The 16,282-nt window shown below is 43.6% G+C and overlaps 1 protein-coding gene across 2 annotated transcripts in view; it reads left to right on the top strand.

Annotated features, from left to right (window-relative positions):
* The window catches only part of cntn4 (contactin 4), a 160,074-nt gene that overhangs the window by 68,128 nt on the left and 75,664 nt on the right, over window positions 1-16,282 (top strand). For both annotated transcript variants that reach the window (XM_051896479.1, XM_051896478.1), the window contains exon 5: window positions 1,016-1,111. In XM_051896479.1, coding sequence (XP_051752439.1) covers window positions 1,016-1,111 — 96 coding nt within the window. The remainder of the gene's footprint in view (window positions 1-1,015; window positions 1,112-16,282) is intronic.

Genomic DNA, 16,282 nt, shown 5'->3' on the forward strand with positions numbered 1-16,282 from the left:
GCAACACTTTCAAAGTAAAATAGCCAGTGAGTGGCACTAAAAGCGTGTTCAGTTTTATCCAAAGCAGAATTTTGGCATTTTTGGGTAAACTAACCCTTTAATGCTCTATCGCGTTTAAAAATAACACACCACCTACACTAAACCCAAACAATAGTGTTAACAAAAACAAAACAAAAAAGTATTTGCTGAAGCAACCATGCCATTTTAGCTTGCTTCTACAAATGTATTAGTTTACAAATCATGCACTATGGTAAAGTGTTTGAGGTCACAATATTGTGCAAGGAACCGCATGAAAAAGTGTTTATTAATCAATAATCTGCCCCTGTAATCACAATTTGTGTGAAAAGGAATTAAATTTATTTGTGTTTTACTGACACGAGTGTTCATTTCAGATGGAAACTGCAGTGAATTGTATGAATAGTTACATCATTCGAGTTGACATTGATGTAGCTGTCTGGGGGATGTTACTAAAATGGCCGCAGAGTGAAATTACTTGCCTTAAAAGGACTTTGAAACCACCCACTGTATAACACCTTAAATAGAAATGCAATAAAATCCACTTAAAACACTTTAGCAACACATAGCAATGCATTTTGGCGGAGAGTATTGAACAAAAAAGAAAAAAATCCACATTCACTATCATATTCAAAACACAGCAGGATGTTATGGATGTCAGTAATATATGCTAGACTTTTTCCCAGTCTCTTTGGCCCCTATTTTTTGAATTTTACTTTCACCCTCAAATTTTTTTTCCCCCATTTATTCTAGTCTGAGTCAGCAAGAGGCTCGAGCTTTCTCAATAAACAGACTCAATGGGTGGTGATATAGCCCCCAGTCCAGCTGAAGGCTATTTACCACGTCTGTATACACATTCCTCCAAGGCTTCAACTTTGTGTGGCTTGCTGATTGTAGCATAAATAGTTTTCGGGGAGAAAATTACAATCACGTTGAATGTGCTGTATATATTTAGCATAAATGTAATGTTTCTCTGTCTTTTCTCTCCTCCTTTTTTAAGACCTGGAAAACTTCAAAACCCACAAGCGGAGTTCTGTGTCTGTCCGGGAAGGGCAAGGAGTGGTGCTTCTCTGCGGGCCGCCCCCTCACTCTGGAGGTCAGTACTACTTCTAGCTCGTTCATATTTCATTTACACCTCATTTTTTCCAGAGGAGAGATCTTCCGGCAGTCTCTCGGCACTCAGTTGTCCAATCTGCAGATCATATAATCCCATCAGCATCTCTCAATTCTCTGACAGCGTGTGTAGGCAAGCCCAGCCGCCCTCCGGAGACGGAGCTGTTTGTGTGCAAACCCTCTTCCACCCTCACCTTCCTCCCTGTAGCGTCAAACAGCATCCCTCCCTATACCGAGCGAGGGATGCAGGTCAGAAAGCCATAAATCACAATCGCTCTCTTCCTGCGTTACACAAAGACCCTGAAGCATCAAGCATTTCATCCATGCTGGGCTGCTCCTCCCATGTATTTCTTTCAGAGTTTCTCTGCCGAATCTCACATCTCTACCTCCAACATGAAATGTTAATTAACTCTGCCATCACTTTGATGGCCTCTATCAATTAACCAGCAGCATGTGATTTAACTGCTTATTAATGGTGCCAGCAGTGTTGCTTGTTAGAAGAAGTGCTTTGTTAGCGTTTATTGCACAATAGGTGCTTTTCACTTGGCCTTTTTGAAGAGTGGCATGGATCCAAAGCATTTGTACTTTTGAAACGTGAGCTAATTAACATTGCGAAGCCGAGGTTTCCAAAAAGAACAACTGAAAAATTATAGAACAGCATCCAAAAAGATATTTTAGCGTTGTCTGTAATATTACAGCACTTGCATTTTTTAAAACTAAATTTATATTGACAGGTTTGTGAGCTAATCTGATTTCTGAATGTTCCTGAATTCCTAAATTTGAATTGAAATGGAATTCAAATTCAGAAACACAGAATTTTAAGTTTCTGCATCATGTAGAATTTAAAATAAAAAATGGATTGCATCGTCCATAAACATGTTATCATGTTATGTTTAATAATATACGCCATGGACCATGATGGATGAACACCATTTTTCACATACTTCTTAATTTTTGCCTTCAAAATAGATATTATTTCATAACTATCTACACAAATTAAGATATTTTTGATAAAATCCGATGGCTCAGTGAGGCCTGCATTGACAGCAAGTTAATTTACACTTTCAATGCCCAGAAAGGTACTAAAGATACTGTATAATTAATACAGTTCATGTGACTACAGTGGTTCAACCTTAATGTTATGAAGCGACGAGAATACTTTTTGTGCGGCAAAAAAAACAAAATAACGACTTTATTCAACAATATTTAGTGATGGGCGATTTCAAAACACTGCTCATGAAGCTTCGAAGCTTTACAAACCTTTTGTTTTGAATCAGTGGTTCAGAGCGTGTATCAACCGATCTCAAACTGCCAAAGTCACGTGATTTCAGTAAACAAGGCTTTGTTACGTCATAAGTGTTTCGAAATTTCAATGGTTCACGTGATTTTGGCAGTGCTCCGAACCACTGCTTCAAAACAAAAGATTTGTAAAGCTTCAACTATTCTCATCGCTTCATGAACTGTTTTAAATATGTTTTTAGTACCTTTCTGGGCGTTTGAATTTCTAAATTAACTTGCTGTCAATGGAGGCCTCAGTGAGCCATTGAATTTCATCAAAAATATCTTAATTTGTATTCCAAAGATGAACGAAGGTCTTATGGTGAGGAACGGCATAAGGGTGAGTAATTAATGACAGAATTTTCATTTTTGGGTGAACTAACCCTTTAAGTTGCCAGCCAGCACCAGAATGTTTTATCATTTTCACCAAATTTTCATGGCCCCCAGAATATTTTGTTGTATGAATGTCTGAACATACAATATATCAAAAGAAAGAACAGAAAAAAATCCTTTTATTCTAGCTTCATGCATTCTTCTTTTATCAACACTTGAATGTGAATAAGTTTCATAAAAAAGCTGAGAAAATGGCGTTTTTGTCAAAGACTTTGTCCGGATCAGATTCAGAGCGATGATCAAAACATAGATGTAGTAGATCAAGTCCATCAACACACGCAAAGCTTCACAGTCCTATACATCTTTATTCTTTAATGTTAGGCGGTTTTGTTAGCTGTTTAATGTGTGATTATTGCCTTAAAATGTGCATAAGCAATGCTTTTATTGCTTGTTTCTGCTTCTTTTTCGCCTGTGTTTTGATCCAGAGATTCTGTATACTCTTTCAGAAGATGTGTAATAGCGCCCCCTATTGTACAGTGAAGACATGAATTGTAAATTTACGTCAATGGCAGGGAAGCGTTGTGTCATACAGTAAATGACGAAAAATGTCAATGGCGGCGAAAGAGTTAATTATTTATGTCTTGTTGCTAATTCAATTCAAATTCTACCTCATGAATTGAAAGTGAGATGATTTTTAAATGCTAAATCTTTCTCAATCCTGGTGCCTGGTGGAGCTGCACAATAAGACAGATTTTAAACAATAGCACAGCACAGATGTAATACATAAATTGGACAAAGGAAAGACACTGATATCATAGAGATTAGTAGCAAGCTCTACAGAGCTGGTAGAGCTACAGTAACAGTTGTAAGAAGATTATATGCTAGTAAAGCCTACATTGAGCTATTCAATCAATCAATAAAAAACAATAAATCAAATCTAGTTGGGTGATCAAAACTATCTGTTATAAAACAATGTGTGTCAGAAACTTGCTGCTTGGTTTAGTACAGTAGATGTGACAAGAGGTTAGACTTTATTCTCAAAATGTTGAATCAAATTACATACCAAAAAGGTTTAATCTGTGCTGAAGTGTAGCAGATAAGTGGGCTGTTACATTCAGCGGGGTCTGCTTTCTAAATTTGGCAGCTACAGGAAGTGGCAAGGCAAGAAAGAAATCAGATTAGATAAAGATTCTTCCAGCTAGTTATAAATGGTATAATTCATCACAATATTTTTTTTTTCTGATAAGTTATTTATTTATAGATAATTGCGTTATGTTTTTGTCGTGATGCTAAATTTCGTGATTTTTGTTAAGTGTTAGAAGTTGCTGGAAAAATGTGTGGCTCTCTTTTTCAAGAAATTTGTCAGATTGAAGTCATTTTTAAAGCATTTCTTTGTAATAAAATGGTTGAATTAACTATTTGCCTACCAGTAGACATATTAACATATATATTAAACATTGTGCAAACATACTTATATATACATATACAATATATATATATATATATATATATATATATATATATATATATTGCCCATTTACGGAGGCTCCTGGTTAAAAATAATACCCGCCACATTACGATATGAAACTGTTAACAGTATCTGATGTCTGCAGCTGGCACATTTATTTATTTATTTATTTATTTTTATTTTTTTGTCTGTCTTTGATGTTGGCTCACAAAATTCTGTGAAGTTTAAGAACTTGTTGCCTTTGCTGGATTTGGTGATGTGTTTTTTTTCCTGACTGTGTGGCAGCTGGTTGGATTGCCAAAGCTTCTTTTCAGCTGTCCTCACAAATTAGATGAAAATTCATTTTGGTGTTGGAGCGTGATTTATCTTTGACTCATAGAAGGAAACACAGAGTATAGGAGTAAGAGACTCTCTGGAAAGGAACTGAGATTCCGTGTGCAACGCGTCTGGATTTAAACAGAAAGAATCCTTTGTGTGTTAACTTTTATCATGTCCTTGTCGCTGTGGCACTGTGGAAGAAAAAGCACTGTGAAAGGAAGCAAGACATTCTGTTAACTTTACAATTAAAAAAATAATAACTGAAAGGGTTTGCCTGAATCTTCATAAGTATGTTGGAGGCTAGAATGTCAAAGATACAGTTACTCCAGGACCAAGTCAATACTAAAATATTTTTAAAAAAAATGTAACAACAATACATTATTAGTAGTACCACGTACTGAAAGCCCATGTACTGTATGTGCTGAAGTTTATCTGAGAAGAGCACTCGTGTCATGTAATAAGTACTGTAAAACTGTAAAAATATTTTTACAATTTAAAATAGCTGTTTTCTATTTAAATATAATTTAAAATGTAATTTATTCCTGTGTTGGCAAAGCTAATTTTCCATTACTAAATAATCATTACTGCAGTCTTCAGTGTCACATGATCCTTCAGATATCATTCTAATATGATGATTTGATGCTCAAGAAACAGTTATTATTATTAATATTATCAATGTTAAAAACAGTTGTGTGCGATTTTTTTTTCAGGATTCTTTGATGAATAGAAAGTTTGAAAGAAGAGCATTAATCTGAAATAGAAAGCTTTTGAATGTCTTTACTATCACTTTTGATCAACTTAATGCATCCTTGCTAAATAAATTTATTAAATTCTTTAATTTCTTTCTAAAAAAAAAAAAAAAAAAAAAAAAACCCCTGACCCCAAACTTTTGAACGTTTGTGTATAATGTCACAAAAGCTTTCTATTTCAGATAAATGTTGTTGTTTTGAACTTTCTATTCATCAAAGCTAGAAAAAAATTGTACACTAAACTGAGCAAAAAAATTGCATATTAGAATGATTTCTGAAGGATCATGTGACACTGATGGCTGGAGTAATGATGCTGAAAATTCAGCTTTGCCATCACAAGAATATACTGATTTTACTGTATTTTTTATCAAATAAATTCAACCTTGGTGAGCATTATTTTCTCCAAAACTTTTAAAAATTAATTAATGTATTACTTAATTTATTAATTAATTTATTTGTTTATGTATCTATAATAATAATAATTAACATTTAAATTATTATATTTTATTATTATTATTATTATGGTTTACTTTAATATTAATTATTTATTATAAATATGAATATAAGCGTGTTCAGTATCATATTAGTTTATCCTGTGGTATCAAAACTGATCATGGGACTCATGGAAATTTACTGGTATTGGTATCGACTACTGAATTTTTGGTACGATGACAACCCCATTAGAGTCTACAAGAGGGTCGTGCAGCTGGACTGATTCAGTGCATATATAAATCACCCAGAATTTCTTGTAAAAGCCATAATAGGCCCATAACCACTCATAAAAAAGCATTTAGTTATGAATAATTAATGTTGCAGTATTTCTACATTGATGCACACTAAAGATGTGGGTCTCCAGTTCGTGTCTGCTTTCGAAAAAGTGACTTCCTGTGACATCTGATGATGACGCTGATCATTTATGCCATCTATCCCTTTTTCCCCCCCAAGCATCCTCTGCAGTCAAACTTGGCATAGTCAGTGGGTGGCGCAGTAACGAATGAATATCGCAGCGTAGTGCTATTCATTACCTTCTGCACTCGGGGTCTGAATGACTGGCTACAGCTTTGAGGACTCATATGCTGCAGAGAACCTCTCGTCAGGAGCAGGGGCCTGTCTGCCAGAGCAACTGTCAGGGGAAGCATAAGGCAGAGAAGACAGCTGGCCCCCTGTTTCCTTATGCCGCCCGCTGCATGCCGTGGATGCGCTCGCACATGCTGATTGAGCTGTATATGATCCACTGGCGAGGGAGAAGGCGAGAAGAGAGGATTGTGGTGTGATTGGAGGAGAAACTGTGTGCTGGCTGTTACGCTGCACCAATACAAATGTGATGAGATGTGTGGCCACGTGCAACAGTGTGAGCATATATTAGCGTGCCAAACCTCCCGAGTGTGTATACATGTGTAAGCTTGTGGCTCAGAGTATGAAATAGAAGCAGATGATCTCTTGCAGCACATTATCTGCATTTTTGCTTGGTTAAATCTAAGGATGCCAGCCATCATCATCCTCTCACCGAGGTGAAAGCTAATAGTATGGTAGGATCATAGTTTGGTAGAAGATGAAAGGGTTAGTTCACCCAAAAATGACATTTCTGTCATTAATTACTCACCCTCATGTCGTTCAAAGACCTCCGTTCATCTTCGGAACACAAATTAAGATATTTGTGATGAAATCCGAGAGGTTTTTTTTGTCCCCTATGGAAAGCAACATAATTTCCACATTCAAGGTCCAGAAAGCTAAAATAAAATAGTCCACGTGACTACAGTGGTTAAACCTTAATGTTATGAATTACTTCTCTCCCCTGTGATTCTCCTACGCTGTTTACGTTGTATAGACAGTGCAGCGCTTCTGTGTTCTACGTCAGAATGCTGACTCAGTATTAGGTGACGCTGTAGATGTGAGATGTGAGCTGGCCAATAATGAGTCACATGGACTATTTTAACAATGTCTTTACTACTTTTCTGGACCTTGAATGTGGTAATTTCATTGCTTTTGTAGCGAATCAGTACAGGTATTTAATTAATTTATGGGTGAAATATATGAATATAATAAATCATAAAGCTTTATGATTAATTATAATACATATACCGACCCGAGAGGGAATTATACATATATTGTGAATTAATTACAACGAATTATAATCAATTACATATATGATTAGTTCTGGTTTGATAATAATTTAGAGAAGCTATTGGTTTGTCCAGCAAACCGTTAGCTCTTCATAGCTGATTATAAAAGGAAGGTTTTTCTCTGGCCATGAGAAAGACTTCCTATTCTAGCATCAATGCGTAAAGCAAGGATACTGGATCGAAACGTTAAAGTGACCTGGGTTTGTTGCATGAGCAAAAAAACAATCGAGCATGAATATAATGTATTTAATATATGAAACTACGGATACAGAGACTATACTACTAAACATACACAAATAATACACATATATAGAAAGCGAAAGTAAAGTCAAGAAAGCAGAGGTGATCAAAGGAATGGCAACTTACGAACAGTTAAAACCTTTGAGAGCCAGCAAGGAAACTCAGCTTACACATCGAGCTTAAAACGCTTTGGAAAGAATGGTTCTATACTTGCATAGGTTCAGGTGCTGTGGTCGTTTCGTGTTTCTGCAGGAGTTTCGGTGCGTGCGGCTGAAGCGATTGGTCCTTTTCCGAGAAGGTGTTCTTCGGCGGGATTTTCAAACAAGGGTTTAACTTAAGAGTAAGATAACCGGAAAATAAAGAAAAAGAGTCCGTCTCCTAGGCGATGAAGAGTGAAGACTTAGGGCGACGGATGAAGAGGGTTTGACAACGAAACTTGTTGCCAAAAGATGGTCGTCCCAAAGAGAGGGGGCGCGTGATGGAAGCGCGGTCGCCGAGACGTCCGGGAGAGACGTGTGTTAAATGGCGAGAGACAATCGAGAGACAGATGAGAGATGCGTGTCATTGTGTTTTAAGGACAACAGGCCAGAACGCCTCCTGGGATACATCAGCCAATGATGAGGGTGCGATTTTGGCGGGCAAACTCTTTCTTTGTCTCCATTTATGACCTAATTTGCATGGTTTAGAAGAAAACTAATACAACTACAGTCATAGCTAAGCTTATACAGTGGGAATAACTATATGCAATTTGACAATACAACGGTGGTTACATTTATATAGAATTATATATCTTACACATACAGTCTTCAATGCATGTTCCCATTCAGTCGGTCACGTTCGACGTACGTCGGACAGACCGACGAATAGGAATCTCGCTAGAGAGGCCAATCTACTTCGAGTGTAACTACAACGAGCCAATGCACATTGGCATGCAATCATATGCATCAGCTGCTCGCCTCGCAGCGCGGGTATATAACGAGCAGCAGGTGCGTTGCATCTTCAGCTTTTCGCTTCGGAGCCGAACGGTGTTGTTCCTGTTCTCTGCAAGCAAGTGTCTGCTAGAAGACGAGTCAAGCTTTTTGGTTGAACTTCTCTTTTTTTTCGAGTGCGGGCGAACAGCACAGCAGCGGGGTCGAAGTCCTCTCTTTATTTTCTGTTTTTTGTTTCGTTTGCCGTTATAGAGCAAATAGCTGTTTTGACAGCGTCAGAAGGCTGTTCTCACGGCCGGTACGGTGCGCTTCGAGCGCTGAAAGCCGTTTTTACGGCTGGTAAGAGTGAGCGCCTTCAAAGAGAGAAAGAGCACACGACAGGCTGCACACAATCCCTGTCTGTGTTGCGGCGGCCGTTCCCCTGCGTGCTTCAGCACTCTAAAAGAGTAAAGTCCCTAAAAGAGCTTACACAAATAGAGCTTGCGTCTTTTTAAAGATGACATTCTATTTGTGTGTTTCTGGATGCGGTCGTTTCCTGTCCTCACTGACGGCCACGATCACTGTTTCACATGTCTGGGCGCGTGCTGAAACGATGTTCGTGGGTGGTTCATGTTTTCGTATGAGAACATGATCACGTCGACACGCCGGTCGTGACTCTTCTTTCTCCGGGAAGCTTGAGTCCCCTCTGTTGTTGGCCAGCTGCCGCTTGTGTGTAAAAGCACAGCCGCGGGTCTGCCCGACACTCTGGGAGACCGCGGAGATCAGCGAGAGCAAACCTCTCGCTCCTCTGCGTGTCGTGTGCCGTCGAGCTGTCGGGCTGCAGCGCGGGTTGTCACGGCAACCCAGCGCTCGCTCGGCGCTCTAGATGCGCGGTCTCCTTGCCTAATCTCCATTGTAGCGCCCTCTCTGGTGCACCAGAAGAGGTCTACTTTGGTGAAATGGCTTGGGTGTCTTGAGGTCGAGGGGTTCCTTCGGGGAACCAACCCCCTAGGGCCCCTCCCTCTAGCGCATTACATGCTGTGCAGCTTCTGGATTGGATTGCTGGTCCTCTTCATAGGGGAACCTAGCATTCCATTTAGGGCTCCAGCTGAGGGTCAGATGTCGATTGCAGCATCGGAGAGAGGGCTGTTATGCTCTGGAAATGAGGGTGACGCTGCCCACTGTAATGGTGTGTGCTTATGCTGACTCAGATTCAGAGTTTACAGCCATGCTTTCCCGGGTGTTCCGGATGTGCATGAAAAACTTGGCAGTATGGAGCTATATTGGTGCCATAAATATGGAATGCCAAAAGTGCCAAAATCTGCATAAGTTTTTACTCTCTCACTACCCTTATGGGTGGGGTGGCTGTTCACAGACCACACCCACCCTGCATGTGAGGCCAAGGCACTCTTTATGCATGAGGGTAGTTCTGAGCCGGGGTTGAGCTGCGCTTGTTGACTAACCGTGATCAAAGTCACGGCGCAGGCCTTCGGCCAGACGATGTCCACCTCAGTGGTCCAGAAGCGCCCCCCTGGCTTACCTTGCTGAGGTGCAAGAGGTCGTCAAGCTAAACGCTTTCTCGACACTCCCATCTCACAAGGTGGCCTTTTCGGTGACACTGTCGGGGACTGAGCCCAGCAGTTCTCCTCAGTTAGTGGCAGACCGGGGAGCCTCCCCCGACAAACCATTGAGTTCCTCGTGGGCCCTCAGTCTGCTCGTCGCCAAGGGTGTCGTCCCCTGCAGAAAAAAAAAAACTCCGGCCCAGTCTGCTCTACTGTGTCCGCTGCAGGAAGATGACACCTCCCGTCTCTGCTACTGTTTAAGTGGTTAGTGAAAAATCACCCCTGAGACGGGTGACCCAGAGACGGGTGGGGCTGCTCTCCCCCCCCCCCGGAGGAGGGCCGGGTGGTAAATCCTGTTGGTTGGGTTTGTTTCTGTTCTCCCGCTGGTCCAACAGCCAGCGGTACCCAAATTTTCAAAAAGAGAGCAGTTCCTCCATCTCTGGGTCTGAAGAGGGCTCGGAGAGCAGTGGGAGGAGAAAAGCCTCACCACTCTCATCCCCCTCTTCCTTCGCCAGAGGGCAGCAGCGTGCAGTCGAGAAGGCAGCAAAGCCTCTCCTGCGCCCCCTGCCCAACCGTGGAACCAGGTAGGTGTTGCACAGCACACTCTGACCCCGCTTCGGGCCGCCTCGCAGAGAGAGCCTCCCGAGCTGCGTCCCTGTGTTCCACCTCGCTGCCTCACTGCGGGTACGCCTGCGGTCCCTTTGATCCCGCCTGTACGGTCTCTGTGAGCCTGGTTAGCGCTCCCCAGTCCGTCTCGCTGGCTCATTCGGACCATCGGGCTCGGCTATGCGATTCAGTTCGCCCGGCGTCCCCCCAAGTTCAGGGGTGTCCACCTCACTGCAGTGAAGGCTGTCGATGCCCGTGTCTTGCGTGCGGAGATCGCGGTCCTACTGGCGAAGGATGCGATAGAGCCGGTCCCTCCAGCCGATATGAGGTCAGGGTTCTACAGTCCCTACTTCATTGTACCCAAGAAAAACGGTGGGTTACGACCGATCCTGGATCTGCGAGTTTTGAATCGGAGCCTTCACAAGCTACCGTTCAAAATGCTCACGCAGAAATGCATTTTCGAGTGCATCCGTCCCCAGGATTGGTTTGCAGCGATCGACCTGAAGGACGTGTACTTTCATGTTCGATTCTTCCGCGACACAGGCCATTCCTGTGTTTTTGCGTTCGAAGGTCAAGCATATCAGTACAGAGTCTTACCCTTCGGGCTGGCCCTGTCTCCCCGTGTCTTCACGAAGGTCGTGGAGGGAGCCCTTGTTCCCATGAGAGAACAGGGTGTTCGCATCCTTAACTATCTCGACGACTGGCTCATTCTGGCACAGTCCCGGGATCAGTGGTGCGAACACAGGGATTTGGTGCTCAGACACCTCAGCCAGTTGGGTCTTCAGGTCAACTGGGAAAAGAGCAAACTCGTCCCGGTGCAGAGGATCTCTTTTCTCGGTATGGAGTTGGATTCGGTCGAACAGATAGCACGCCTCACAGAGGAACGTGCTCAGTCGGTGTTGAACTGCCTGAATACGTTCAACGGCAGGACAGCGGTTCCACTGAAATTTTTTCAGAGGCTCCTGGGGCATATGGCAGCCGCAGCGGCAGTAACCCCGCTCGGTCTGCTTCATATGAGACCGCTTCAACACTGGCTCCACGGCCGGATCCCGAGATGGGCGTGGCAACGCGGCACGTTCCGGGTGGCAATCACTCAGGAGTGCCGCCAAACCTTCAGCCCGTGGTCGGACCCCTTGTTTCTTCGGGCTGGAGTACCCCTAGAGCAGGTGTCCCGGCATGCTGTGGTATTCACGGATGCCTCTGCCACAGGCTGGGGTGCCACGTACAACGGGCATGCAGTGTCAGGGGTTGGACGGACCCCCATCTGCATTGGCACATCAACTGCCTCGAGTTGCTAGCGGTACGCCTTGCCCTGAGCCGCCTCAAAGGGCCGCTACGGGGCAAGCATGTACTGGTCCGGACGGACAACACTGCGACCGTTGCGTACATCAACCGTCAAGGTGGTCTACGCTCCCGTCGCATGTCGCAACTCGCCCGCCATCTCCTCCTCTGGAGTCAGAAGCATCTGAGGTCGCTTCGTGCCATTCATATTCCCGGTGTGCTCAACCGTGTGGCCGACGAGCTATCACGAGCTGCGCGGCCAGGAGAGTGGCGACTCCACCCCCAGGTGGTCCAACTGATTTGGAGAGAGTTCGGAGAGGCTCAGGTAGACCTGTTTGCCTCACCAGAAACCTCCCATTGCCGGTTGTTTTACTCCCTGTCCGGGGAACACTCGGAACAGACGCACTGGCGCTCAGCTGGCCCCGGGGCCTTCGCAAATATGCGTTTCCCCCAGTGAGCCTACTTGCACAGACCCTGTGCAAAGTCAGGGAGGACGAGGAGCAGGTTCTGCTAGTTGCGCCCTATTGGCCCAACCGGACCTGGTTCCCAGAACTCTCACTCCTCGCGACAGCCCCTCCCTGGCCCATTCCTCTGAGGAAGGACCTTCTTTCTCAGAGACGGGGCACTCTCTGGCACCCGCGTCCAGACCTCTGGAGACTCCATGTCTGGTCCCTGGACGGGACGCGGAGGTTCTAGGTGACTTACCCCCCGAGGTACTTAACACCATCGCTTCGGCACGTGCTCCGTCTACGAGACGGGCTTACGCCTTGAAGTGGAACCTGTTCGTCGAGTGGTGTTCTTCTCGTCGAGAGGACCCCCGAAGATGCTCGATCGGTGTCGTGCTTTCCTTCTTGCAGCAGGGGTTGGAGCGTAGGCTGTCCCCCTCCACCCTCAAAGTCCATACTGCTGCTATCTCCGCATATCATGACCACATAGATGGCAAATCTGTTGGTCAGCACGACCTGGTCGTCAGGTTCCTTAGGGGGGGCGAGGCGGTTAAATCCTCCTCGTCCTCCCTCCATACCCTCTTGGGACCTTGCTCTGGTGCTGAGAGCACTTCAGATTGCTCCCTTTGAGCCCTTGCAATCAGCAGACTTAAAGATTCTGTCTATGAAGACTTTGCTGCTGGTTGCATTGGCCTCCATCAAGAGGGTAGGGGACCTGCAGTCTTTTTCGGTCGACGAATCATGCCTGGAGTTCGGGCCGGGTGACGGCCATGTGGTACTGAGACCCCGGCCTGGCTTGTGCCCAAGGTTCCTACCACTCCCTTCAGGGACCAGGTAGTGAGCCTGCAAGCGCTGCCCTCGGAGGAGGCAGACCCAGCCCTGGCTTTGCTCTGTCCAGTTCGCGCTTTGCGACTGTACATAGACAGAACTCAAAGCTTCAGGACCTCAGACCAGCTCTTTGTCTGTTACGGAGGCCAGCAGAAGGGAAAGGCTGTCTCCAAGCAGAGGATGGCCCACTGGATAGTGGATGCCATCGCCCTGGCTTACCAAGCTCAGGGCGTGCCCTGCCCGCTCAGGTTGCATGCGCACTCCACGAGAGGCGTCGCATCTTCCTGGGCGCTGGCTCGTGGCGCCTCGCTACAGACATCTGTAGAGCTGCGGGCTGGGCGACACCTAACACGTTCGCTAGATTCTATAGCCTTCGTGTCGAGCCGGTCTCCTCCCGTGTTCTCACCTCAGGTCAGAGGCACGGAGAGGCCCCGGCTTAGTGTCGGCTTGCTGCGCTTACATGCGCTTTTTTCTCCAGAGAGTCCCTACAAGGCAGACCCTGTTGAGTCCTCCGATCTCCCTTCGGCAGCCGACATGGCGGAGCGTCTGGCGCTAGGCCTATACTCCGTTGTATCCTTGAGAACCGGGTTTAGGCTGGGTACCATATGTGTGACCCTACTGGGATCCCATATGTCTAGTTCCACGGTTGCTCCTAAACGAAGCCCGTGTCTTTCCCTCTGGGAGAACCCACCTCTCATCGAGTTGGAGTCACCCCAGTTCTTCCATATGTAGTACAGCCTACGGGTTAGTCCATATGTACTTCTCCACTTAACTCCTTCGGGAAGGATGTGGCTTCCGCAGCGTTCCTTTCCCAGCGGAAGGGTACGCTTTCCCAGCGTTATCCAATAGTCTCACTGAATGGGTTTTGGGGAACAGCAGTGATTGACACTCTCTGTGTTAGCCCTGTCCCTCCGTCCGTAGGCAAGGGGGTTCAGGTGGCTTACAACAGAGCGCTGGAAGAGGGCAGCCCCTGTGGCGCTTTGGTAGGGATTCCTATTCGTCGGTCTGTCCGACGTACGTCGAACGTGACCGACTGAATGGGAACGTCTCGGTTACAAAGGTAACCCTCGTTCCCTGAAGGAGGGAACGGAGACGTACGTCCCGTCGCCACAGTCGCTGTACCCCGCTGATGCTGCCGCCTATCCGGTTCGGCTCCTCAGCGAAAACCTGAAGATGCAACGCACCTGCTGCTCGTTATATACCCGCGCTGCGAGGCGAGCAGCTGATGCATATGATTGCATGCCAATGTGCATTGGCTCGTTGTAGTTACACTCGAAGTAGATTGGCCTCTCTAGCGAGATTCCTATTCGTCGGTCTGTCCGACGTACGTCTCCGTTCCCTCCTTCAGGGAGGACGTTTGTGTGAGACGTTTGTGTGTCTGTGTGTGTGTGGTGTGTGTTGGAATGTGATCTGGCACTTAGTCCACATGAGGGGCCCTTTGATGTCTCAAGAGCTAGGAAATGGGGTTCTCTGTTTAACCTCAGAGGGTCCATGAAAGTGCCAAAATGCTCGTCTTTGTCAGACCGGCCGGGGCCGATGTGAGATTTACAAACACAGTTCAGCAGGCTAAAAGCATTGTGAAATTTCCAAAGTTGATTGACTCCGCCGGATCTATCCAGACGCTACACTTTCTATGGGGGGATAAAAAAAAAAAAAACTCTCGGATTTCATCAAAAATATCTTAATTTGTGTTCCGAAGATGAACGAAGGTCTTACGGGTTTGGAACGACATGAGGGTGAGTAATTAATGACAGAAATTTCATTTTTGGGTGAACTATTCCTTTAAGGACATGCTTGGTTTTAGTGACTGTTCACTAAAGGAACTGGGTAAAAGCAAATCAGGTAGTGACATTTTCATTGGCCTATCCCTTTAATCCTGACCCATAATAATTTAAATCACAAATTTCAGTGTCAGTTAAATGTTTTTAAACACTAGCATTTCCTTTCCTTGGTATCAAGACAATGAACAATTTAGCTATTATGCGCTATAAATTCCTAATTGTTTGAGATTAATCAATATTTATTTATTTAGTATTATAAAAGTCTTTATTATGAAATGTATTTTTACCAATGGTGGGTGAATTGAGAAAAAATTCTACTACTAATCTACTTTATTTGATTTGATTTTATATTTTATTTTAATTTTTAATTTTTTTATTTATTGTATTTTTTGGACTTTTTTATAGTTAAAAATATAATGTTATTTTGTCCCTACGGCATAATAATTCATTAATAATTAATAATTAATTAATTAATAATTAATAAATAATTATTTATTTATTCATTTATTCATTAATTTGTTGAAAGTCAGAAGTGCAACAATCTGTTATTTTTCTCACATTTTTAAAGTATTTTCGCTGTGACACTCTAAAGAATATAGTCTGATTTTTCACTGAAGGCATAATTTTATTTAGTTTTGTTTTTTTTAGCAAATGCAAGTTGCAGTGACAAAATATGAGCGTTTTAAAAAATGGTATGGAGCTCTTTTGAATGGTTATTACACTCAAGGAGTATGAACTTATAAGATTCTATACATGTATGATCTGTGAATAGATAAGGAGCAATCTGGTGCCATGTATTATGGGGCTTATTAAGTCATCATTCACAGGGTAACTCATCATACCCCCTCTACTTAACATCTGGACATGCTGTGAATATATTAATTAAAGTCTGATACAGAGTGATTCAAAAATCAGCCTACTCTATATGAGGAGCAAATGGCTTGATAACCATATTTGTATCAGTTATACAAATCAAAATTGGGGTAGTTGACATGTCATTGCCGTTTCCCCCTACATTATAGGGTAAAAAAATATGTATACAATGATGTCCAGAAGACATTAGTGAAAAGGCTTCTACTGTATTTTGAATTTTTTCAATTTTTTCAATTTTTTTTTTTGAAAATGTACGTGTTATTTAAAACTAATAATAATAAAAATACAAATAATATATATTTTTAAATATTTGTTACATCCCCTTTTGCTTTAAAGATAGCAACACTCGAGCTGCATGAA

The sequence above is a fragment of the Ctenopharyngodon idella genome, chromosome 6, assembly GCF_019924925.1.
Source record: "Ctenopharyngodon idella isolate HZGC_01 chromosome 6, HZGC01, whole genome shotgun sequence".
In the NCBI taxonomy this organism is placed as follows: Eukaryota; Metazoa; Chordata; class Actinopteri; order Cypriniformes; family Xenocyprididae; genus Ctenopharyngodon; species Ctenopharyngodon idella.